Source organism: Cynocephalus volans, chromosome 2 (genome assembly GCF_027409185.1).
Source record: "Cynocephalus volans isolate mCynVol1 chromosome 2, mCynVol1.pri, whole genome shotgun sequence".
In the NCBI taxonomy this organism is placed as follows: domain Eukaryota; kingdom Metazoa; phylum Chordata; class Mammalia; order Dermoptera; family Cynocephalidae; genus Cynocephalus; species Cynocephalus volans.
In genome coordinates this window covers 133,338,990-133,365,402 of record NC_084461.1, presented here as the reverse complement: position 1 = coordinate 133,365,402, position 26,413 = coordinate 133,338,990, and the positions used below count along the sequence as shown (strand labels likewise).

Below are 26,413 nucleotides of genomic sequence, written 5' to 3'. Positions count from 1 at the left end.
ACAAATTTCAAGAAAGTTACCTTTACATATCGTTCTACTCTCCCTCCCAAGCTGAAATAATACGTTTCTGATTAATTTTGAAGTTTCAAATATTTTTGGAACATATTTTCTTTTCCTCTGTGTCCTTGTTTCTACTGTCTAATTTTAGGTGTACAATAGCTCTTTTACAGAGCTTTTAAGTTTACTGAAACTTTGTAAGCAGAGACTTTCAACAAATATTTTAGAGTGCATTTCAGTGAGGACCAATAGCTTAAAATGAGCCTTCCAAGTAATCATAAGAATAATAGAAGTTTCCTTGAAGAATTCTTAAATAAAACATTCAAATTAAGCAAGTTCAAAATTCTGACAACTTCAGGAGGACCAGGGGGATTGTACAATGTCTGCCATTTTGATCATTCTTGTTTCTTTTCTTAGGTGTCCTAAGCTTCTATTTTCCACGTACTTACGGATCATTAAAATCAGTTTCTGTCACATCCAGTCTTTCAGAGTAAAACAGAACCTCTCAAAGGGCAGAGCTACCTCCCACCCTCTCCCAAAGTTTAGAGATCCCTTTGGATCAACAGAAAGGCCCATAGTCTTTGCCAAAAACAGATTTTTTTAAAACAATGAATAGCCTATTTTCTCAAAACTATTACTTTGGTATCTGTGCTGCAGGACTGTAAGTGAAAGTGTTCCATTTTCAGAATTTAAAAAACTTGACTGAAAAAAAACCTTGACTAAAGTTAAGAAAATGCACTGGGGCCCAGAGGTGTGGAGCCAGGGGAAGCTGAACCCAGCTGCAACCAAGAAAAGAAACACCATTTCCACACGGGTAGCCCACCATAGCCACTGCAATTGCCATGGCTGCCACAAAAGCAACTAGTCTCTATAGCAGCAGTCGCAGTCACCATGCAGATGGCACACCAGACTCTCAGTTGCATTGACACAAGGAGAGGCACAAGCAGAGACCAAAAAAAAAAAAGAAGAGGTCCTCTCTCTCCACAAAGTGCACTGCAGAGCAATAGAAGAAGCATCTGATTTACGATAGTAGGGGAGGACTTGATCACACCTGTCTCAGTACTGGACAGATCATCCAGGCAGCAAACCAACAGAGGAACAGTTAATCTACCAGATGGAGAGAACAAATCTATGGTTATTAGAGCGGGGTAGGGGGAGGAGGAAGAGGGAGGGGAAAAGAGGAAGGGAGGGGGAAGGGGAGAGATTGAATAAGGGGTAAAAAGAATAATTATGATTTTTAACATTGAATATGCTAATAAAGCAAAGATGCAATCCTCCATTAATCTGCACAGCTAAGCTTTGTTAAACATCAGTGAAAAACCTCAACTCTTAGAAGTTTCCTGCTGTTCTTTTCTAGGTGACTTTTCATTCTTTTCTGTTATCTCATGTTTTTCTTCCCCGTATGATGACTGAGTTCTGCATACCTTCATACTTAAATTTATGGTTTTCATTTAGGCTCTTCCATCATCCTAACAATATTTCTGAAGGGAAAATTAGCAAAATATTGCATTTCATTCAAAAACTTTCTCTGAGAGGCTGTTTCTGAGGTGAAATATTTACAGATGGTCCTGACTTAAAGATGGTTCAACTTACAATTTTTCTACTTTACAATGGGGCAAAAGTAATAGGCATTCAGTGGAAAGCACAGGGAGCTGCAGCTCCCAGTTGGCCACAGGATCACGAGCGTGAACAATTGATTTTCCACAATGCACTGTATTGCCAGATGATTTTGCCCAACTATAGGCTAAGGTAAGTGTTCTAAGCACATTTAAGGTAGGATAGGCTAAGGTAAGTTTTCTAAGCACATTTAAGGTAGGATAGGCTAAGCTATGATGTTCAGTTTATGTTAGATGTATTAAATGCATTTTCAACTTAAGATATCATCAATTTAAGATTGATTTTTCAGGATATAACCTCATCCCAAGTCGAGGAGCATCTGTACTTAATAACACACACACACACAAAGGTATCTGAGTAAGATATGAGAAGACAGTAACTCCCTGGAATTGAACTGTTTATATCATCTATTTTTCTCTTCAGGCCATACTCTCCTTGGCTACCTGACAAAGCTGCCATCTCACATTCTTTATTCAACCTTCCTTTTCTCTTTTTCCCCCTTTTCCTTTTCTCCCCCCTTTCTGATGGGCACCACGTCATCTCCCCTTATCCAAGAATGTTTACTCTTTAGAATTCCTAGTCTGTTCATGAAGTTGTTGAAAAACTCTGTGATCCCACATCAGCTTGCCACCCGTATTCGTTTCCTAGGGCTGCCATAACAAATTATCACAAACATGGTGCCGTAAAACAAGAGAAATTTATTCTCTCACAGTTTTGGATGCCAGAGGTCTGCAATCAGGGTGTCAACAGGACCACACTCACTTCAGAAACAATGCATTTCTTGCCTGTTCTATCTTCGGGTGTCTCCAATCTTTCCTTGGCTGCATCATTCCAATCTCTGTTTCTGTGGTCACATTGCCTCCTCCTCTCCTCTCCGTGTGTCTCTCCTCTGTGTGTCTCTTATAAAGACACTCATCCTTGGATTTAGGGCCCATCCAGATAATCCAGGGTGACCTGTTCATCTGGAGATCTTTAACTTAATGAAATCTACAAAGACGTTTTTCTTAAGTTAACCCTCACAGGTTCTGGGAATTAGAAAGCGGACATGTCTTTTTGGGGGGCCACCATTCAACTCACTACAACGAGACAGCTTATTTGTTCCCTTTGAAAGTGTTAGGCTCCTTGCAACAAAATAAAAAGTTGTGGTTGCATTAGCTTAACTTCTCAAAAATTTAAAATAATTCAGTACTAAGTATGGAAAAGGAAAAAGTTAAGAGCAATTTACTGCCCTATGTCCAGAGATTCCACAGATCAGTCTTTGACCAACTGCATCTCAATTCCTAGAATACAAAATATCTTCATTTTTAGAGTGGTTATCAATTCTTTATTATATATGACCCAAACAATTGCTAGGTAGAATGAGACAACAGCATCCATATTGGACTTTTTCTAACAAGAAGAAAATTTAAATGTTTTCTGAGGTGCAAATCTCGGTTAAAGGTAAATAGAAGTATAACGAACTCCAGTAATGGAAATTCTAAAGTCATTAATAACCATTTAAAAATTCATAAAGTATGTATTATTTATATTGTTGTTGAAATGGAAAATTACTTAAACTATTTTCGTATATCACATATGCTTTTTCTCTTTCCATTTGCCTGGGTTTTCATTTCATTGACACTGAATTCCAACCACTAAACGTTCACAGTACAGTCATATTATAATCTGCTTTTTTTCATTAACATGCTAAGACACGAATCTTATTAAATCTTATTAAATTTTCACTTTGCATTTGTGACTTCATTTAATACTTATGAGGTAAGCATAATTATTTTCACCCTTAATTCACAAGAAAGTGATGTTCAAAGAGTTTGTATTGCTTGCCCTCGATCACAAAGCTAATGAATAGTGAAGGCCAGATTCTATGAGCCCTTGCTCTTAGTCTCTGGTTACGTTGTTTCCTGGAACGGGAGGGAGGGAGGAAGATGACAGCCAATGAGTAGTGCGAAGTGTGAATTTTCCACCCAGAGAGGGTGGGGGTGGGGGTTAATGTAAGTCACGATAGCTACAAAATGCTGAGACATCTCATAAGGAAAAGCAAGTTGTCTCTTCAGTGTAATCCCAAGAGGGCAGAGCTAGCAGCCCTGGGTCCTGATGTCACTCTCACTGAGAACAGAATTCTAACAGAATAGCTCTGAAGGGGTGGCTTCAGCAAGAAGTGAACTCTTTTTCACTGGCATGTGACTCTCGAACTTTTACACTGATCACCCAGGGATCGTTTTTATGAAGCAGGTACTCAAGACCCTCTCCCAGGGATTCTCAGTCAGGAAGTTTGAAGCAGGGCCTTGGGATCTGCCTTTGTAAACAAATGCTCCTGGTCAATCTGTCACACATGGTCTAGGACCACACGGGAGAAATACAGAACAGGCAACAACTGGCAACCCTGCAGTCACAGAAGGAGGTTGGACTGGATGGCCCCTGGTACCTCCAGAGTCTCTGAAACCACAACTGTAAAGATAATGTCCTGATCTGCTAGGAATGTGATAGGATTAATGCCCAAAACTTCTGTGGGCTAACCTCTCCATGTGAAAAAAAACAGTTGTATCACCCTCTGTGGACTGCCTAAAAGTTCTAAACACTTATTCACCCTGAAAACACGGAATGATTTTCTCATTTAATTCTTTTTTTTTTTTTTTTTTTTTTTTGTGATTGGCTGATAACAGGGATCAAACCCTGGACCTTGGTGTTATTAACACCATGCTCTAACCAACTGAGAACAGGCCAGCCCTCTCAATTGATTCATATAGGCTGCACATTTCACAGACAGGGAACCAGACTCAGAAAGGCTCAATAGAATCTAGGCACACACAGAATGCTGGTCCCACCTCACCAATTCCCAGTCTACTGCTTCTCATGAACTTGAATTGTGCAAGACTAATCTTATGTTTGTCAATCACAAATTTTCCAGGTTTTCCTCCAGCAGGCAATTAAAAGAAGGTTTAAGTTCTAGTTAGCTATCACAGTGAAACAAAGTTCCCAGGTATTCCAGTGCAATATTTTCAAAGGGTAGGAAACTGCCTTAAAAACGCAGAATTCTTGGTTCTCTCAAACCCACTGAATCAGAATCTTAGCAAATAGGGACCAGGATTTTGCTTTTGTAAAAGTTCTCCAGGCATCTGGGTGCATACTAAGGTTTGAGAACCATTGCCTTCAGGAAAAACACTAAAATTTTGAATGAAAAGAAAGAAACTTTCCATCTGCAAATTAAAAGTAATTCTTACTAGTGACAACTAATACTAAACACTATTACTAGATACTAAAAGAAAATAAGATTTGCTGTGTGAGCATTTGGAAGGTAGTACAAGAAAATTTGTTTATTTCCAAATACGTTTATCACTAAATGGATGATTAAGTAAATAACATGAAAAACTGCATTTGCATTTTGTGTGGATTATGTTATGCTTTAACACATACACACAGGAGAGTTGCACACACACACATACATAAACACACAATCTCCCAGACTGCGTTCCCCTGGACTAGGTAGATATGTATAGAGGCATGTCTTTGGAATGTTCGTTTCCAAAGATACAGGTTTGGTTGAAGAAAGAAATCTGATGAACCCAGTTTTGTTAGAAGTATAAAAGCTGAAATTACCGCTGTAACAAGAAATGGAGCAAAGTGTCACAGATAATTTTATTAGTGACAAATCAACAATACATGTATTCATCTCTATTTGCTGCATCCCAAATTCTTTTGTATGAGCAGTTGACCTTTTCCCAATCTTACATAAAGGGCAATGAAAAATTATAGCAGTTCAAGTGCATTTTCCAACCAGATTATCACCCATTAGCCCATTATATTAAAATTCTGGAGGTGCCACTGAGAAGGTGCAATTTTGTATTTTTATCTTTTGTTGCTTACCAGTTGCTATGAGTCAAATGTGTCCCCCAAAAGTCCATGTGTTGGAAACTCATTCCCCATTGTAACATGGTTAAGAGGGTGGGAAATCCTATTATGGGAATTGAAAGGGGGGCCTTTAAGAGGTGATTAGATTGTGAGGACTTTACCTTGTGAATGGATTAATCCATTGATGGTTTGATGGGTGGTCATGGGTGAGGTTCTGATGGCTTTGTAAGAAGAGCTCTCTTGCTCAGCCTATTCACCATGTGACACCCTGCATCGCTGGGGAGAGTCACCACCAAGAAAAAGGCCCTCACCAGATGTGTGCCCTGGACTTTGGACTTCCCAGTCTCTGAAATGTAAGAAGCAAATTGTAGAGGGTTAGAAATCTTGATTCCTATTTGATTATTAGATAGGGTTTTTAGGTAATGCATGTATGGCACAAAAGTCCTCGGATAGGAGGCAAGAGCCTACAGCTGGGGGGGCAAGAGCCCACTGAATCAATTCTAATCAAGTATATGTTGATTCTCAGTTGATTTTTAGTATAGGGTTTTTAGGTAATGCATGTATGGGACAAAAGTCCTGGGATAGGAGGCAAGAGCCTACAGCCAGGGGGCAAGAGCCCACCAAATCGATTCTAATCACTTTTAGGTAAGGGATTATATATACTGGTTATTAATATAATGGGTTCATTGGAAGATTTTGTGAAAAGGAAACTCACACACAGGTTTAAAGCCTTTGATGTGAACAAGAGAACTGAAACAGAACAAGGATTGTTCTGAGGGCAATAACCTTTAATACAACGAAGCTTAAATGATGGGAAAACATGTGAGTTAAGATTTCCAAGGATGTTTTGCTAGATTAGTTAGTCCATGGAGGGTTTTCCATATTTTGCTTTGAGCTGTTTCTGTGAGTTTCTCAAGAAGTTGGGCACTTTCACGATTGTTTATTGTTTCTTTTGCATGTCACCTAGCTTAGATTTATGATTCTCTTATGATATATTGTTTAAACTATTTTAAACCATGCATGCTTGGATGGAGATTGTCACCTCGCCAATTTCTGTATGTTCTCACTATTATTGGTTAACCATCTGTTCTTTTCCTGTAACTTCCTTGTCTTTTCAATAAAAATTGAAGCAAAAACCGATTCAGGGCTGCTACCTAGTTTCTCCTTCTAACAGAAGAATTGCTGAGGGGCAGTCCCTTCAGGCTTCTCATCCCATTCATGTCACTTTGAGTAATCTTTTTTCCTCTCTGTTGCACAGCGAGAAGTGTAACAACAAATTTTATTTCTTTATAAATCGCCCAGTTTCAGGTATTCTGTTATAAGCAACAGAAAAAGACTAATACACCAGTATAGTAGATAATGCTCAGTTGCCCTGTTTTATTCCACTGTTTGTACTATTTACCAGACGTCTCCACTATAATTTTATAAATGTTGCAACTGTTTTTCTTTTTTTCTAGTAATTCTCAAATTAGTTGGTTATTTTTGGAGTTGGGGTTGGAGAGAGTGGAAGAAAGGTTATTAATGCTCTTTAGTTACTACAAGAAATATTATTGTCCCATTTACCAAACATCCTTTTCTTCTAAAATGTGATTTCTGCTAACTGCAGTAAGGATATTAAGTGTTAAATGTGGAAACATGAACTAGCATATATTGAGAGTATATTAAAAACATGTTCATGTGTTATTCTTACCTATAAGCACACAAATACTCTTTTTACTTAATTTAAATCATTCCATGCAACTAAATAATATAATGTAAGCACTAATTTCCATAGATACAATTTTTTAACTCTGTTATTTATTACCAGACCCTACATTTTTCAAAGTGGCCTATGAATTTGGTATTTGTATTTTCATTCTCTTTCAAAACCGCTATATGTTGTCTCACACTTTGGATGATGTTCACATAACTATTTCACTATTCTTATAGGTATTTGTATTAGTCAAGTTTCTCTACAAAGACAGAATCAATAGGAAAGATAGCTAGATATAGATATAGACATAGATATAGATAAAAGATATAGATATATGAGAGGGGATTTATTAGGGGAATATACTGATGGGATTATGGAAGCTAAGATGTCCCACAACGGGCTGTCTGCAAGCTGGAGACCCTGGGATGCTGGTAGCATGTCTCAGTCCGAATCCAAAAGCCTCAGAACCAGGGAATCCAATGGTGTAATTTTTGGTTTGAGACCAAAGGCTTCATTCCCTAGGGGCTGCTGGCATAAATCCTGGAGTCCAAAGGCCAGAGATCCGGGAGTTCTGATGTCCAAGGGCAGGAGAAGGAGTGTCCCAGCTCCAGAAAAAAGAGAGGAAATCCTTTTCTCTCCTTTTGAGAGGTGGGGCCTCTGGGAGGTGATGAGGTCGTGAGGACTCTGCTTTCATGAATGGGACTGGGGCCTTTGTAAAAGAGGCCTGAAGGAGCTTGTCCGCCCCTTCTGCCATGTCAGGACATATAGAAGACACCATTTATGAGGAACAGGTCCTCACCAGATACTGAATCTGCTGGCACCTTGACCTTGGAATTCCCAGCCTCCGGAACTGTGAGCAATAGATTTCTGTTATTTCTAAATCACGCAGTCTAAGGTATTTTGTTTCAGAAGCCCAAATGGACTAAGACAGAATTCTCCTTCACCTCTTTTCCCCTGAAGCCCTCCTCTCTTACTTCTGTACTACTGCGCCACTCCTGGGAACAGTTGTCTGTTCTGTCTCTCCCTCCTAACCTCACACTCACTCCTTAACGATTGCATGCATCCCTATGAAAACACCGCCTATCACATGACTTTTTCAATCCCCTTGCTTTGCTTCTTTCTCTTTGTTCCCCTTCTGCCCCTATTTAGTGTTTCCCAAGTTCTACGTTTAGCACCTCACTCCTCATTTGTATATTCTGATCCTGTCCACTTGGATAGCATATCTACCATATGTGATAATCCCCCAAACCATAACTCCAGCCATAAAATTTCTCACAAGGAATAGACCCAGTTTTCCAATTGCATCCTGAAAGTGTCCACCTGAATATCACAAGCACCTCAAACTCAACACGGCCAATACTAAACTCATTATCTTAATTCCAAAATATGTTCTTCCCCCCTGTATCATATGCCTGGGTAAATTTCACCCACTCACTGAAGCTACAACCCTAGAAGTCAATCTGATTCTTCTCTTTCTCTTTTTGTTTCGAAATTTAAACTGTCTCAGAGGCCCATAAATTCAGTGGAATCCTTTTACCTAAGTTCTTAGTTTATTAGGTGTTCTTTAAATAATAACTTTACACATACTCATTCTAGCACTTTATTGGAAATTTGTTGAATGCATTAAAGAAATCAGATCAAAGTAAAAGCATCATTTTCATACAATAATATCCTGATATCTCTGCTATCTTCTTACATAATTTAATATATCCCAGGACATTCCTGATTTTGGTATCAAAGCACTTGAGTCCAGAAATATCTTTATATAAATATAAATCATAGCATCTAACATAACCATCATTGTTTTGAGTTGGTTCTAAAAGCCCTGGGAACATCTCTTAAAATATAAGTACCTTGGACTGGCTGCAGTGCTTGTGGGAGGGAGTGAAGGGAGTGTACATAGAGCTAATTATAGCGGAATCTGGGGCAGGGGGACACAGCTCCTCTCATGAAGGGTACACAAGAGGAGGGGGCTGGAGATCCTGAAAGCTGGGCAGGGAACTCAACCACCCTGCATTTTCCAACATTGCTTGAGTGCCAAAGCTGACAGAGACATGAGACTCCAGTGCAGAAAGAAGCCCATCACCTCAACTCCCTTGGCATTAACCAAAAAAGAAGAAAAGAAAAAAAGGCAGAGCTCTTCTGCAGATTATACAGGGGAAGAGATTCTGACATAGAGAAGATTCTGGAAAGTTCTACCCATTTCCTTCAACCTGCCATACTCAGTTCCCTCCCAATTGAGAAAACATGAGGGAATGGCACCTCAAAGAAAATAACCTTAAGCCAATGTACCACTGGCCCCTGGAATGAGGACAAGGTGCCCTTTGTTTGGTTTGACATCAGGGGCACTGGCAAAGGCTGCTCTACCCCCAGTGTCTCCCTCAACACCTTTAAGGCCATCATCAGTAATTAGGTTCTTTGGCTCTTCAAAGTTTCTCAGCACTCAGCATAACATCTGTATACCTGTGGCGGCTTTGCTGCTCACAAACAGCTTTCACCTCCACTTAGTCCATTGTTTCTCACAACCCTACGAGGTAGGAAGGGCAGGGATCATGATCCCCATTTGAAAGATAAGGGACCTGGAACTCATAGAGTTAGGTCCCTCAACCCAATTCACACAGCTGACCAGTGACAGAATCAAAACTAGAACTCAGGTCCAAGCTCCAAAGTCCCTCCTGCTGCTTTTCAGAGAATGGGGAAGAGGCTGGGGGATGGGACACCTGGCCCTCTTGGGAGGTTCTCAGACAGCCCCACTGAGGACTGGATGAGTTCGCATGCGATAGATGATGACTGCAGTGGCTGGGCACAGCAACAAGGAGGTCATGATGACAATGGTGGCCAGGATGATGAGGACAATGACCCAGACATCCAGGATGTGCTTGGGAAGCTCGACTTCCACAGGGACTTGGCTGACCACATCCATGCTGCTTCACTCTGCAACAGACAGGAAAGGAAAGTCACCATTGTGCACCCTCTCCCTGCCTCCCTGGTTGGAAGGAATCCTCCAGAAGTCAGAAACTTGGGTTTCTTACTATCTATGTGATCATAATTACAATGATCAGTAATTACAATGGCTTCATTTGCTGAGGGCTTCTATTACCAGGCCTGTGCTAGACACTTCATGTCTATTAACTCATTCAGTCCTCGCTTCAGCCACCAACCCTATGACATAGGGACTATAATTACTGTCTGTTTTTTATTTCTGGCCTTTATCTTCAGTTACACCCATTTAACAGATAAGGACTTTAAAGGCTTAAAGGGTATAGATGTTGTTGATTTGACCAAGAAAGGGAACCCAGATGGGTGAAACTTCAAAGCCCCCATGCTTACCTATTAAACCACCATACTACCAGTCTGTTTCCTCATTTGCAAAATGAGAAATGCATTGTTTTTGGTCCTGTGCCCCTTCTCCAATTCTCCTGGTAACAGAACTCCCTCTTTTCAGAGGAGAACTTACCTATTCTGTGTGGTTTAGGTGGGGCATTCACCTGAGCACAGGAATGGATATGTGACCTAGGGCTGGCCATGACAAATCTCCATTGCCACAATTCAGGGATGGACAAGCAACCCAGGTTAAGTCAACCAAAGTTTTTATACACAAGCTCTTAGGGAAGATGATCTTTTTCTATTGGGATTGCTAAATTGAAATGATGTGACTCTAGAAAGAATGGGCCTGGAGCTATTATGCCCACATGTGAAGAGCCTGCCTAGAGATGGAAAGACAGATAGAGCCTTGATGACCTCATTTGAGCACCTGCATCCAGCCAAGATCAATGTCATCTGCAACCCTGGACATCCCAGATACATGAACCAGTATGTGAGTTCCTGTTTTTGCTTAAGCCAGTGTCCATTTCTTGTCTCTCACTTGCAGCCAAAAGAGTTCAGATGGATAAAGACATAAATCAGTTGTTCCCAATCATTTTTGATTCACAGCATCTTTGGTATCTTATTAACTATTTCATAGCACCCCAGGCCAAAAGAAATAACTAGCAGCTTCATACAACTATTTATGGCCTAATAATTTAGTAGCTGTTTGAAAAATAATACCCACAAATTGAAAGAAAAAAAATTTGTATTTCATTCTTAACCAGTTACTTTCTAATGGAATGTATGCACTTGTTGGACACTGTGCAACTTTTCAAACTTTGAATAAGATTGGATAATGCTATCCTCACTACCTATTCCACACTAATTTTTGCCCAGTACTTGCCATATCACGGCAACCACCAAAAACTCAACTTCATAAAATAGAACATCACCAAAAGGAATGTAATAGGATGAATGTTATACTATAAACTACCTTGAGCTAGTAGTTTGCATGGTGTCTAAGAGATGTCACATATCACCATTTCTGTCAAAAATTTTAAAGATCCTGCAGTACCCCCCTCCCTCCAGCAAGTTCACTGTGACTCCCCAAGGCATCTCAGGGTACAGCTTGGGAACAGATGTAATACTTGCCCTGCCCAGAGAGCACAAGGCTGGAGCAAACAATCTCCTATTTCCTTCTAAATCTGAGATCTATAAATCTGTGGTTCTAGGTCCCAGGTAAAATTCTCAACTCCAGTCCTGTTTCCTACTCTTATCTAATCATTCACTTTTCCTTTCTGGAGCCTATGGCTCCATGCCCACTCTTGCCACTCTAAGTAAGGTACTGATCACCATACCCAAAGTAGTCACCAAATGTCACATACCACGGTAAATGAGAAGCACCTTAGAGCAGTATAAAAACACTGATTTCTGGGTCCCAATACAACTCAACTGAATTAGACTCAAGAGGGGATGGAAGAGGACTTTTTTCCCCATTGCCCAGGTAATTTGAATGTACAGCCAGGTTTGGGAACCCCTGGACTCAGCCATCTCTAAGGTCTCTAAGACCCTTTCTAGTGCTAGGATTGGGGATTGATTGCGAGGTGCTCTGTAGCCAGTCTGGTCATATGTAGGCAAGTTCCAAAATGAAGGCGAAGCCTCTGGCAAGGCTCCCCAGGGCCAGGGGCCTATCAGCTTGGGGCCTGCAGAGGAGGAAGAGGCACAGGTTGGCCCTGCCTCAGCCTTTGGAGTCACTTTCTCCCAGGCCTAAGACACAGAAGCATGAGTCACAGGAAACACACTGTTAAAGAGGGACAGAGGCGAGAGAAATCATGCTTTGTGGTCTGATTACATCAACAGCTAGCCTGCCTTAGGCCAAAGGAACCCCACAACAGCCCTTTCCGGTAAACCCATTAACATCAAACAGTCTCTGTGACTACAAATGCCAGGAAAACATAATTTTCCTGGGCTGATTTTCATAAGCAAAACCTGTCATTTATGGGAACTCAGGCTTCAGGGCTCACGCACAATCAAGAATCACAGAACATTAAAGCTACAGCCATTCCTATTTTACAGATGGCAAAACAGAGGACCAGGGGTCTTCCCCCACCTTCAGTCCTATGCCCTTCCAAAATAACCATTCAAATACATGAATCTGATCATGCCACTGCCCCTAAGATCAAATAAAACAAAACATGTAGATGAATAAATGAAATTTTTTCTGTAATCTGTATCCTAGACTGTACCAATATTATTTTTGCAAATGAAACTGTATTTAAAACTCCAGTCAGAAAAACAGATAAAGTAAAACTGCTCTAGTAGAAGTGCGGGGTTCGGGGGGGGGCGGGCTGTGGTCCTACCCGACTCAGCAGGGCTGGATAGATACCTTTGGAGGCCCTAAGCACTAGAGAGTAGGGTAACTTCCCCCCTCATATACGCAATTCAAACTAAAAGCAATGTGAAACCATGACAAAATTTACATGTTATGATGAAGTTAACTTTTTTCTTCTAACTGAAAAAATCTGCAAAAATAACTTTTCCCAGTTATTTTTTCGGTGTCATTGCGTGAAGCAGTCTGCTTATTTGTTATTTGGCACAACTACTCAGCTTCAGCTTGACTTCTCAGGATCCTCACAACAGGTTGTGATGTGCTCCAAGGACCCTTCCAGAGTGACTTTTCCAGCATTCTAAGGCTGGCCATTAGATGTGGTCAGGCGCCAGAGGGCACAGGGAGCCATCTCCCTGTTTCATTCTTCTCAGCCCTCAAACATTTGTCCTTCAACAGGCCGCTCCTCTCCATGTAAACAGAAGTTCCAATCACTTCCATTTCTCCCCACTATGGAAGAAAAAATTTTCCCCAAAATAAAAACTAAGCAAACCATACATTCAGCATCTTGCAGGCTAGGAAATTTTGCTTGAGAAAAAGCAGGACTCTAAGCTTCTGCTAGTTGACTCCTGTTTGACCTCTGTTTGGCATTCAGGCACTCCATGAGAGCATAAAACCTTGTTTCTTGGTACATCTAATTAATAGCCATAGATCAATTTGCTTTATCATGCACTTCACAGATATTGCTTGTTATTTCTGATTAATGGTTCACGTTAGAATACAGCCCAAACCATTTGTGTCACAAATTTAACTCTATCATTGATAAGAATGTGATGTTTTTATGATCACGGGAAGTAAAACACCAGTCAGGCCTAAACTCCTGTCATTTTGAAGTGGTATGCTTTATCTGCTGTTTACCTCATTCATTAATAATAAACTTTGGCATATGTTTAATATAAGTGTGTCTAAGAAACAGCATTAACACCGCCCTGAGCTCACCAGCAGACAAGCCTCTAATACCAAACATGTGATCCCATCAGATTTATAGGCCCTACACCACCAGCTCTGTGAAATGGACACATCATTGCTCCCCTAAAGTCCACAGGGTTTAAGCAATTTAGCCAATTTAAAGGAAAGGCCAATAATCCCAAAATGACTATTTTGTATACATTAATGAGACTGAGCGTAAGGGTAAAAAAAAAAAAAAAATGTAGTTTTCCCAAAAGTGGAAAATTCATCTCATCTATCAGGTACTCCACTTTATCCAATTTAGGCAGGAAAAGGGATGCCCTGCTGCCTGATTAGGAAACACCAAGCTTCACTTCTGGGACCATTTTTCTTAAGCAACTAAAAGTCTTGGGCAAAAGAAAGAATCATTGTTCCAGCCAGTTCCCTCACATAGCAAATTTTCTAGTTATAAGAAAAACTATAGATTTCATAAATTAAAATTTCCCACAAGTTGGTAATTTTAGAATTAGACTCAAGGCAACAAGCTCATGCTATCTATTCACATTTCAACTATGAGACTCCCCAGCAAGCAACTTTTTCTTCTCTGACAGGGCAATATTGTTTTTATTTTTGGTTGAGTACTATCAGGACAAATAACTCTGTCCAGGATAGTCATTCATTTATTCATTCATCAAGTACTTGCTTTACGTAAGATACTCTCTTAGGAGTTATTACTACTTACAACTTTTACTTCCAAGAAGCACAGAGAAGTGAAGTACCCCTCCCCTTATTTCTTCAAACATAGGATCATACAAGCCAGCATTTGTTTAACAAATCATATTTGTTTAAATTTGTAAAAAAAAGTCTATTTAACAAACTTATATTATTTATACTTGTTAAGCAAATACAAATAATATAAATTTTATATATATATATATATATATATTTCTTTTTTTCTTTTTTTTTTCTAAAAAGATGACCGGTAAGGGGATCTTAACCCTTGACTTGGTGTTGTCAGCACCACGCTCACCCAGTGAGCTAACTGGCCATCCCTATATAGGATCTGAACCCGTGGCCTTGGTGTTATCAGTACCACACTTTCCAGAGTGAGCCACGGGCCGGCCCTAAATTTAATATATTAATAATAATAGTACTTATATTTAATATTAATGTTAAAATTTAAATATAATATATTAATTACTTGCTATAATATAAATATTTAATATTAAATATTATAATATATTATAATTATTAATTATATATTATTAATATACAATATATTATTATTATATATTTTATATATTATTGATATATTAATTACTATATAATATTAAAATTATAAATTTATAAATATACATATTATTAATAATATATCCTATATTTAATATAATTATTGTTAATATTATAGTATTATTATAGTTATAATATTAATGATTACTATATTATTAATTATTAAATTAATAAATTAATTATTAAAATAATTTATATTTAATAAACTTAAACTCATATTTAATAAATTATTAAATATATTATAGTTATATCAATATATTATAACATAAAATATTTTATTATATTATTTTATCATATTATATATTTAGTTATATTTAATTTAATATTAAATGTTAATATTGATTTTAACATTAATATTAAATATAAATACTATGCTGTCCTTGTCCCATACATTAACTTATTAAATGTTGACAATAATCTTCTTCAGGATATATTATTTTTCAGGTGTGAAAACTAAAGCTGAAAGAGTCTAACTGGCCAATGAAAATAAATCTAAGTGAATGGGATTCAAACTCAGGTCCCCTGATCCTATACTCACTGCTATACTATAGCTACCTCCACAGAATCCACAGAGACCCAAGTGTATTCTAAAAAAAAGGAATATAACAGATCCACAGCTTTCTTCTAAGTCCAGATCAGATTCATTGTTTTTGGCCGAAGGCCATTCCAGGTTTAGAGAATTAAGAAGAGATATGCAATCTACAAAGATCAGGATTTCCAATCCTGGTAATGGCAAACTAGACAATATGGACCAGTCCTTTTACCAAAGACAGCTAGAAAAGTGGACTCTTATTCATGTGCTCCACTAGTTTCTTGTTGACTAGGAATCTGCTTGAAGACACTAAGAACTAATAAAATAATGAAGAATGACCAGGCTAAGATATAGGAGAAGGCAAAAATCCAGGGAGGTGAACTTGGCATTTAGGACAGCATATCCCCTTGTGGAGAATGGAGACTGAGCAGTGCTTCTGATAGACTCAGGAGGCTAAGAGAACAGATGGAGTCCAAGACCGCCAAGACAGTGAGAGTAAAACCTCTGTACTTTAAGCATGGATCTCAAAGAGCACACTTAGTGCTAAGGGTAAACTGGAAGTATACCATTCTTCTCAAAAACTGCAACCCCGCTTTGAATTATCACAATCCCTGAAATTGAATTAAGGCTGTTCCAGATTCCTAGTATCTCTAGGTGCCTGGCAGAAGCAAACATACATCCTCCCTGGATGTGATAACATCACAATAGGACTCAAACATTTTTTTCAAATACAATGTCCAATGCATAACCAAAAGTAGTCAGGAATGCAAAAAAGGTAAAATGATGAAGACATAACCATCAGAAACAACAGACAGTAGAAAAAACCTACAGGGATCCACATATTGCAATTGTCAGATAAGACATACACTTTGTGACAAAGAACAATATACGTATAATTAGAGTACTAGAGGGAGAGAAGAGAGAATGGACCAGAAATAATGGAATAAATAGTAACTGAGAATCTTCCAAAGCTGATGAAAGACATCAATGCACATACTAAAGAAGTCCTATGAACTCCTAGCAAGATAAATAAAATGAAATCCATAATTAGGCACATTACAGTAAAGCTGCTGAAAACCAAAGAGAAAGAGAAATAGATTGTCTTCAAATGAGAAATAATTAGATTGACAGCCAACTTCTCAACAGAAAAAAATGGAATCAAAGAACAGCAGAATGATATCTTTAAACAGGTGAACAGAAATAACTGCCAAAAGTTATAGTAAAATAAGACACTTTCAGACAAAAATACAGAATTAAAATATTTAATAGCAATAACAAACAAATAGTGGAAGAAATAGAATTAAAGTAGTTTATTTTCTTGCATTGCTGGGTAAGAACAAAAGAACCAAACAATATGGGACTTTGTTAAATTTAGGATGCATATTGTAATATTTAACGTGGCCATTTTTAAAATAGTAAAAGAGTGCATAACTTCCAGGGGGAAAAAAGAGAGGAGGAAAACAACAACTTAGAACAGATGGGACAAACAGGAAGCAAAAAGAAACACGGTAGATTTAAACCAAACTAACAAAGACTATTACACTATAAAAAACAAAAAGGCCCATGGCACCCCCCTCATTCCAGCAGAAGAGCCCAGGGGGCTTCTTGCAGCAGCTCAGTAGTGGCTGGCTAGATGCTAACTTCGGGGGCCAGTGGGATGGGAGGGCATGGCTGAGGCCCTAGGCCTCCCATTTCCACAGCTCAGGAGCCCAGGGCACTTCTGGTGGCAGGCTGGTGGTCATTCAAAGCTAGAGATTTGAATCCTGGCAGATGGCGGGGTTGTTGCTCAGTTTCCTGGGGCCAACCCACGCTTCTCCTGAGGTGTGTATTTCTTACTTTTTGTATCAGACTTGCTTTTAGCAGGCTGCTGTTCACTCTAGAGCCAGCCTGCACTTTGTCTGTGAATGTGTATTTCTTGCTTTTGTATTAAACTTGTGTGGGCCCTGCTCAGTCTGTGGAGCTAGGCTGCATTCTCTCTGTGAAATGTGTGTCTCTTATCTGTTACATTAAACCTGTTCTCACTTCCTACTGTGACTCTGCTCTTGAATTCTTTTCTGTGGCAGAGTCGAGAACCTGGTAAGAGGACAGGGTGGGTTGAGGCTGACTATTGGGACTCCCCATACCTTCTCCTCTGGTATCACTTTCTTCAATGCCATCACCATCTTGTTTGAGATGGGAGCTGTGGGAGGAAAGAGTGGGGAGGTTGGAGAAAGTAGTGTAGAATAAACTGATGTAAACAATGAGAGCCAGGCAGGCTTCTGGACTATGCCTTTTTGCTATTTAAAAGCTTGTGGGGTTCCTTGAGGCCCAGAGCCCTAAGCAGCTTCACAAAAGGTGAGGCGAGTGGTTTTCCAGGATCACACACACACACACACACACAAACACACACTAACAAAAGAAAAGAAACATCCTGTCAGAATCACTGATGTATGTAGTTCCACCTTCGTGTTTCATTCCCTTGGCTTAAGGCCCAAACACAAATAAATCTAGTGAAGAAAATAATGGGTAAACCTTGCAAGTTATTTATTCCTCACTGTAAGTACATCAGAAAAGAAGAGACACTAGAATCGTGTTTGTAGTAGGACATTCCACCAAATAGGAACAAATCCACATGCTCACAGAATGAGAGACTGAGAGGAGTGGCAGAGACAGCTTTGCCTGGGTTCCAGCTCTGCCCCAGCACCGATTATACCCATAACAGCTCATTTCTGCTTTTCCTGCACATAATACCCTCTACTTCTCTACTCAGTGGCTTAGGTACTGAATAAACATTTCTCAAATCAACAAATCCCCAAGCTCCTGTATTCTGGTAGGGCCATGGAAAATCTCCCAAGTGGAGGGAATATTTGCAAACAACAGGGAATGTTTACATTCACACTACAGAATAGTGTTAAAAATCCCGACTCTGGAGGCCACTGTGCTTGGATTTAAATGTGGCTCCATCTGAGCAACCTTAATAAGTTACTTAAACTTCTTTATGCTTCTTTTTACTCAACTGAAAACAAAAACTAAAACGGGAAAATAGTATCTGCTTCATAGGGTTGAGAGAATTGCATGAGATAATCACACAGAGTACTTAACAGTGTCCTGACACACTCTACAAATGTTAATTCTTATTACAGTTAATAATTCCTGGCTGTAGGGACTCACTGACCCAAGCAAATATCCTCCCTTCCTTCAGCTATAGGTTCTTAGCATCCCAGACGAGTACCATGTCTTTACTTTATGAACAAAGATGATAGATAATTAATCCATATTACTGACTTTTTTAAATCAACCAGCAGAGCGATTGATTAAAATGACCTATTTCTCCAGTCCAAGTGTGAAACTAGTATAGTTAGCAATTCAATCCAATTCAATAAACATTTGTGGCACCATCATTAACACTGGGGATCAAGGAATGTGTGTAGGGATAGAAATAATAAAATACAGTGTTTGCCCTTAAGTTCACTCTCTCCTGGAAGTAAAAGACATCGATTATAATCACTAAGAGTAATACTAGGCAGAGAAGTGCTGTACTGAAGGCACAAAACACTTGCTACTGGAGAAGAGGAAAGAGCATGGGCTCCAGAGTTGAGGATCTTGATTTGAATCCTGCCTTCCACCCTTATTAGCGGTGAGACTTCGGACAAGTTATTTAAAAATCTCTAAAGCTCAGTCTTCTCATCTGTAAAATAGGGATATTAAAAGCACCACATGGCAGCATCCTATTGTGAGCATAAAGTGAGACAATATGTAAAGAATCCTGGAACATAATAGATGCTCAAAAAAGTATTAATCCCTATTCCTTTGTTTTTGCCTAAGTAGAGCAGAAGTCTTTACAAAGAAGGGGGCCTTTGATATGGGCTCTGAAGGATAAGTAGGAATTCAAAAGAACAAAATGAGGGGAGAGGTAGGATGAGTAGAAAAGATGTCATCAACAAAGCCTGGAGGTGATGAGATACATGGTGTGTTGGGAGCATATGTAGTCCTGGTGGCTTTGGCAAGAGGCTTATTAACATTTTTGAGCTTCAGTTTCCTCATTTGTAAAATGGGAATAATAACAGCTAACAGTACTAACCACTTCACTGGGATGCTATGGAAGTTAAATCACTAATGTACATAAAGCACTTAGGACAATGCCTGGTATACAGTAAGGGCTTCACAGAAGTTAAACCGAGCTAGAGAACACAGCATTGTCCCTAAATTCGAAAGGAGTTCAGAGACCGCACCATAAGTTAGGGCACTGTGACTTCTCCATGACTGATCTGAGACCAATGTAGGAATAAGCTTTAAAAACAAATAAACTTTGATAGTCTGTCCCCAGCTTTGACCTTCTGCAGGAAATGCACACCCTCAACATTTGAGCTACAGCTAACAGTTAACTTTTGAGAGATTGCCAATGGTTAACCAACTGGTTTTACCATCAAGGGGATCACTGAGGAAGAAGTCAATAAAAGAAATGACTTCCTGCTGGCAGGCAAGCTTATTAAGCAATTATCCCAAAGTGAGAGAAAAGGCAGATAGAGGTAGGCGGCTTCCTGCAGGTGCGGCCTTAGTCCAGCCCTACCAGGGCTCTGAGCAGCCAGGGCTGGCTGTTTCCTTTCCACCAGACCTGAGGCAGCTAGAACCAGCTCTGAGTCACTGAGGTCGGGGGCATCCGAAGATGTGTGATTCTTCAAGCATCTTGCAGAATGTGAACAATGAGACTGATGGTTCCCAGGGCACAATTTGAGAGTTTGCCAGCACTGCCCACCTTATAGGACACCCTCCTAAGGCTCTACCCTCAGAAGGAGTTGCCGAGATTGTCAGAGAAGAATGAAACATTTAGGCCAGAGGGAGGGGGCAACTCAAGTTCCAAAAAGGTGCCCCACTGGCCACTTCATAGCCTGGGGCATCTAAGGACCCATGTCCCAAGGACTAATCCCACTTGAAGACCTTTGTGCTTGCTGGAGTTCCCTCTTCTTAGAATGCTCCCTATACCCTTACCCCACCCCATGGTCTCAATGTCCATGATCTCAACTTAAATGTTACCTTTTAGGAAGGTTTTTCCAGACCCACCCTGTTAAACTACCACTCTCACCCTCCAGCAATTCTTTGCCTCCTATCTTGTTTTATTTTATTCATACACCTCTCACAATCTAACAGTTTGTTTGCTGCTTGTTTGTTTTTATTAGCTTTTATTCCTAACAGGCTAGAGAGTTGTTCCTTTGCTCGCTCAAATGCCAGCACAAGGGGAGCAGAAGGCTCGTGTCTTGTTTAATGCTGGGTCCTCAGGGCCTAGCACAGGGTCTGGAACATCACAAGTGCCAATAAATATAAGATCAATGAAGGAATGAATGTGGGAAGACTGGGTACTTCAGATTTGAGCTCAACTCACAGAACTTAGTTGACGGAGGAGGTCTAAAAAGAATCTTCACCCCTGCAGAAATCCCAATGACCCTAAAAGTCAGAATCTTATCTCAAAAATAAAATGACATCTTGATTTTATTTTCTGGGCTCTCTGCACATTCAAGTAGGATTATAGGGGTCTCATTCTTTCCCACTGTACACTGACATACTAGGCCAAGGTGGACTGGCCTGTCAGAACAAAGTCCTCTAGGATTCCCTCTTGTTGACTTGCTGGGGCTGGGGAGCTCAAATTCAAGTTTTGAGTCCCTGTATTCGGGAGCTGGACATTGAGGTGGGGGTCGGGGTGAGGGAGTTGCTGCCCAAGGTGTGAACCTTTCTTTCTCTACTCTCAGAAGTGGACAGGGAAGCTGATAAAGGAGGAGCAGGTTTCCCATAACAAGTCCAGTCTGAGAAGGACATCCCAACCTCACATTTACTCTTAGAAATAGTCCTCCTCCCATTGTGTAATAGCCTCAAACATTCACCGAACAAGCACAGAGTCATTTCACCAGGGACCTTTGTTCCAAAAAAAGAGGCCAGAGGGAGAAACGGTCAGGACACACAAACTATCAAAAATGTGAAATGAATCAAATCGAAGGCCTTTCTCCAATGACCCCAGGTCCCTGAGGAGCACTTGGTTCTCATTTCATCACTACTGGCCCCTGTCTCCTCCAAAATTCCTGATAGGCTAAAGATTTGTTTCCTGCCTGAGTTTCTATCTGCTCCTCTGCGGCTGGAAAAATGGAAAAACACCAGGATATTCTGAAGAGATCAGCGTGCAGCCAGAGCCGTTCAAGACTGCACGTACCGTCTGACCCAGCCAATCACAGAGTCTTAGAAACCAACAGAGAGCCAGCAGAGGAGAAAACTCAGGCCAAATCCACAGCATCCTGTTTAAGTCACTACCATCTATCATTGTCATTTGCCAGTGACTAAGTGCCTGCTGTGTGCTGGGCTGACAAAGGAGACTCTAGGTGAGAGGGACTGTCAAGGGGCGCCTAGGGAGAACTGCAAGAGCACCAGGGTGGTGAAAATCCCCTGCCTCCTTGTATGATCCTGAAAAAGTCACTCTCCCAAAGTGGGCCTCACGTGTCTGATAGGCAAATAATGCCCCATCACCTCCAACAAAGATGCCCATGCCCTGGTACCCAGAACCTTGAATATGGAAAAGGAAGCATAACTCAGAGAGTAGAGCCATGAGAACACAGGCCAAAGGGACTCTGCAGATGTGATTATAGTTAAGAACTTTGAGATGGGGAGATAATATCCCAGTGGGCCCAACCTAATCATAGGAGCTCTTAAAAGTGAAGAGGAAGGCAAAAGAGTGGGTCAGAGAGGTGTGACATAAGAAGGACTTGATTCGCTGTTGCTGATTTGAAGTGGAGGAAGGGGGCTATGAGCCAAACTGAGGCAGCAGCCTCAGTTTACAGCCAGCAAGAAAACAGTGACCTTGGTCCTACAACCACAGGAACTGAATTCTGCCAACAACTCAAATAAGCAGGAAACCGACTCTCCCCTAGAGCCTCCAGAAAGAAATGCAGCCTGATGACACCTTGATTTTATTCTCACGAAACTCATACTGAACTTCTGACCTACAGAACTATAATATAATACACATTTTTAAAGCCACTAAATTTGTGATAATTTGTTACAGCAGCATTAGAAAACAAATATGCTGTGTGATCCTGAGTAAGTCACTCTTTCCACCTGGGCCTTGGTTTTCCTGTCAATCATAAAGGATGGACAATGTGATCTCTAAGGGTCTGGCCAGCTCTCGATGACTGACAGCTCTCCTGACATCCTACCTCCCCAACAGTCCCCAGTTCCACGATGATCTTGGGCTGAAGACCATTAAAGAAAAAAACAGAAGAGTGAAAGGAAGAGAAAATTAATCTTTAAAAAGCCCCAAGGTGTTTCCTAAGATACCACCTAGGGCACTCAAACAGAAAGGTCTCCTGTTTTGCCACCTGCTACTTCCTTGACCATACCCCAGAGGAATGAAGTGGAAGTCTGGGAGAGCAATATGAAAGCTCCAGGATCAACTGAACAGTTAGGAAAGACTCGGGGTCCTGTGGAGATGAGGTACAAAGCACTGATTATCAATGCCTGCCTGGGATGGGAGATCAGGAATAGTGACATGTGTGCCAGATCAGTTTAATCATTTAAACTGATTTGGGAAACACATTTTAGTTTTCTGTGTCTCTTTCTCCCTCCTCCATTTCATTTTCCCCTGATCCTATATAGTGGATCACCAGCAAGTCACAAACCCAATCATCCAATCAGAGTCCAAATCAATAGAATAAGGAAGCTGTATCTACATACAACTAAGTAATTTAAAGAGTATGGTTTAGCTGTTGAACCTGGTTTGCTGTTGTTCAATATGCCAGACAATTATAATTCTGACCTGTTCCCCTTCCTGGCTACCTACCTGTTAGCTTTTACTGCTAGATGTCTCCATTCTCTCTTGAGGTTCACCTTCGTCTCCCCTAGTGTGTTGGAAGCATGCTAGAGTCTCCAGTGATCCACTACTACAGTGACTGTCAAATTCTCACTTAACTTCCCCTAGGTCACCCTGCAAGTAAGGGACAGAGGCAAGCTCTGAACCCTGGTGTCCCTAATTCCAGTGAGATTTAGAGGATAGGCCCCAGAGCCAGACTGCCTGGTTCAAACTGCAGCTCTGCCACTTACTTCCTGTGTAATCATGGGTGAGCTTCTGATTCTCTCTGGACCTCAGTTTCCTCGTCTATAAAATGGAGGTAACAATGGTCCCTAACAGGATTCTGTAAAGACTAAATGAGTTAATGCATGTAAAATGCTTAGAATAATGCTTGGCTTATAGTAAGCACGCAGTAAATGTTGAGTACGATTATTATTACATCATTCTGCTTACTTGGCCAGTCAGGGCAGGGGGCAGCTGCAGGGTGTGGTAATGCCAACATTTATTCTTGTAAACTGTGGGTGTGAGTACATGTGCCTTTGATACACTGCCAATAGCAGCAGTGTAAGACCAACCAAGATAAAGATCCTTTTTTCTTGGAGATATTTCCTTCTTTTGAATGTTTTAATCCATGGAGTAGAAAAAGAAACACGCTTTTAGAGAAGGATCAGAATACGGCTAGGAAAACATATAAGGTTGTGACCTCCCCTTTTACCCCCTTGGTTTGTCACTCCCCAAGGGCCCAGTATCGACCCAATGGCAGGCCCCCAAGGTCTCTAATTTGTTTTTTGTCTCTAACACTTCACCACAGCTCAGTGGTTCTCTGGCTGTGCCAGAGAAGGAGTATCCCCAGACCTTTTGTGCAACAAGGCCACAGTTCTGACGTCCCGAGAGGTCAGCGTGTGGGAGACTTATGGAGCATGACTTGTAAACGCCACAGCATGATTCATAATCCAGGCAGCTGGACACAGGAGGTCCATGCCTGAGCAGAGAAACACTTCTTGGCTTGTTTGGCTGTCACTGCAGAAGTATGTGATGTCCCAAAGCTCTGCTGGGCTGTCTTGTGTGTGTTCAGAGGCTTCCTGAGTGGCCTACATAACCCAAAGAGCACACTATGCTCAACCACAAACAAACACACCTCTGTTCCACTCCCACTTCTTCAATTTACAGATGAGGAAGGTGAGGTCCAGAGAGGGGAAATGTCTCAGTCAAGGTAACTCAGAGGTCTCCAGACCCCCACCCGCACCCCATTCAGGCATTCATAATCCTTCCTGTTTACCCACTGCCACAGATCATAGCAGATGTTCAGGTAATCTCTGATCCTTGAATGAGTGAGCAGCTTTCATGGCTAAAGCCTGGAACTTTGAGGAGTTTGGTATTCACCGACCATAGGTGAATGGGAGAATCATCAGCCCCCAGGTGTCAGCTTGATTCATGCTAAGTCAGAAAGGAACTAGTGGAGCTGCATGAATAAGCGCCCCGCCTGGCCACTCAATCCCCTGAGGTATGCACAAGTTTTTATGGTTTACACCTTCCTTTCTTACTTTCACTCAGTATGCATGTATCGAGCACCTACTATTTGCCAGGCCCTGTACCAAGTGCTGAGGATGCCTCAGAGCTGAGGACAGGCAGTCCCTACCCTCAAGGAGGGGGGAAAGGATGCGAAAGAACCGGCAATTGGAATAACTAAGTCCTAAATAAAGGGGCAAATAGGAGCTTGGAAGGAAGCCTTCTCTCCAAGATACTTTTCACACCCCCTTTCCCATTTGCTTTCTGTACGCAAAGGATGTCTTCCCCATTTCACAGCTGCAGGAACAAGGCTCAGAGCGAGGATGGTGAAGCAGCTAGAGGCAGAAACAGGGCTGGAACCCATCACTCCTGGCTCCAAACTCCTGGCGCCTCCTACGCGGGGCTCTGAGAAAAGCGGGACAGATAATCCACTGTTCTGCGTGGTGCAAAGACCCAAACCCAGCGCAGCGTCCACGCGGATGCTCGGGCCCGGGAGCTGAGCCCTGACGCCCAGCCGGAGAGCCAAGAGGCGGCAGAGCCTGCTCGAGGAGGGGGCGCGTTTCCCGAGACGGCAGGAGCAGGGAAACCCGGGGAGAAGCCCAGCTCCCAGTGGGACTGGGGCTCCCACGCAACCTCCGGCCTCCCCAGAGGCCCAAGATTGTGCGCAGAAGGTGGCTAGGACTTCGGGGGCGAGAGCGGGAGAAAAGGGAAGAGGGGTGGGGAGAGAAATGCAGAAGTGATGAAGGGGAGAAATGAAGGAGGAGAGGGCATGAAGAGGGCGCTGGGGTAGGAGCAGCAGGAGAGCTGGGTCCAAACAGCTCCGCTCAGCCGGCCCCACAAACTACACCCCATGGCCCCACTCACCCCGGCTCCGCACCGCTGCTTTTAAACCCTGCGGCCCCCGCCGCAGCCAGATCGCGGCGGATCTGCGGGAAGTTCCCGGGGCAGGGACGGCTCGGCGCTTCTCTGGGTCTGCAGGACCGCACAGGACGCGGCAGCCGGAAGCGACCCCCCAGCTCTGGAATGGCAGCCCCAGCCCCGAAAGTGCCCCGGCTCCTCTGAGCCCCGGGGAGGCGGGAGCGCGCAGGAGCGGCCAGGACTTGTGGCTCGGCACCCGGCGCCCCACGCTCCGGTGGCTCTGGAATGCGCGGCCGCTAGGGACCGCCCCCGGAAAGCCCGGGCCCCTGGCCCCGGGCAAACCCTGCCCAGCCCCACCCCCAGCGTCCCCAGCCAGATGCGGTGGAAAGGAACCCGCAAGGGAAAGAGACAGAGGAGTCTCGGGTTCCCCTCGCCGCCTTGCCACACACACGCCCTGTAGCCTTAAACAAATCACTTCGCTTTTCGGGGGTCTCCGTCTTCTGTGTTGTAAACCGAGAGAGCTGGCCTAAACTGTGTCCTCCAAGATAACCTTCTAGCTATAGTCCAGACACGGGAAGGTCTAACAAGTGGGTTTGGATAGAGGAGCCGGGACTCAAGAGTGCCTGCTTTGCAATGTCCTGATTGTAGGCTTTGCCTCTCTGTTTCATTCTCTGTCAAGTG

The 26,413-nt window shown here is 41.8% G+C and overlaps 1 protein-coding gene across 1 annotated transcript; it reads right to left on the bottom strand.

The window, feature by feature from the left end:
- Positions 1 to 8,742: 8,742 nt before the first annotated feature.
- SMIM3 (small integral membrane protein 3) lies at positions 8,743 to 26,005 on the bottom strand. Its single transcript, XM_063087338.1, has 2 exons — positions 25,739 to 26,005; positions 8,743 to 10,090 (listed from the first exon to the last, which is right to left on the bottom strand). The coding sequence occupies exon 2, from the start codon at positions 10,077 to 10,079 to the stop codon at positions 9,897 to 9,899; it is 183 nt and encodes a 60-aa protein (XP_062943408.1). The 5' UTR covers positions 10,080 to 10,090; positions 25,739 to 26,005; the 3' UTR covers positions 8,743 to 9,896.
- Positions 26,006 to 26,413: the final 408 nt, after the last annotated feature.

Excerpts from the sequence above, each read along its gene's own strand:
- SMIM3 (XM_063087338.1), bottom strand. The coding sequence starts at position 10,079 with ATGGATGTGGTCAGCCAAGTCCCTGTGGAAGTCGAGCTTCCCAAGCAC.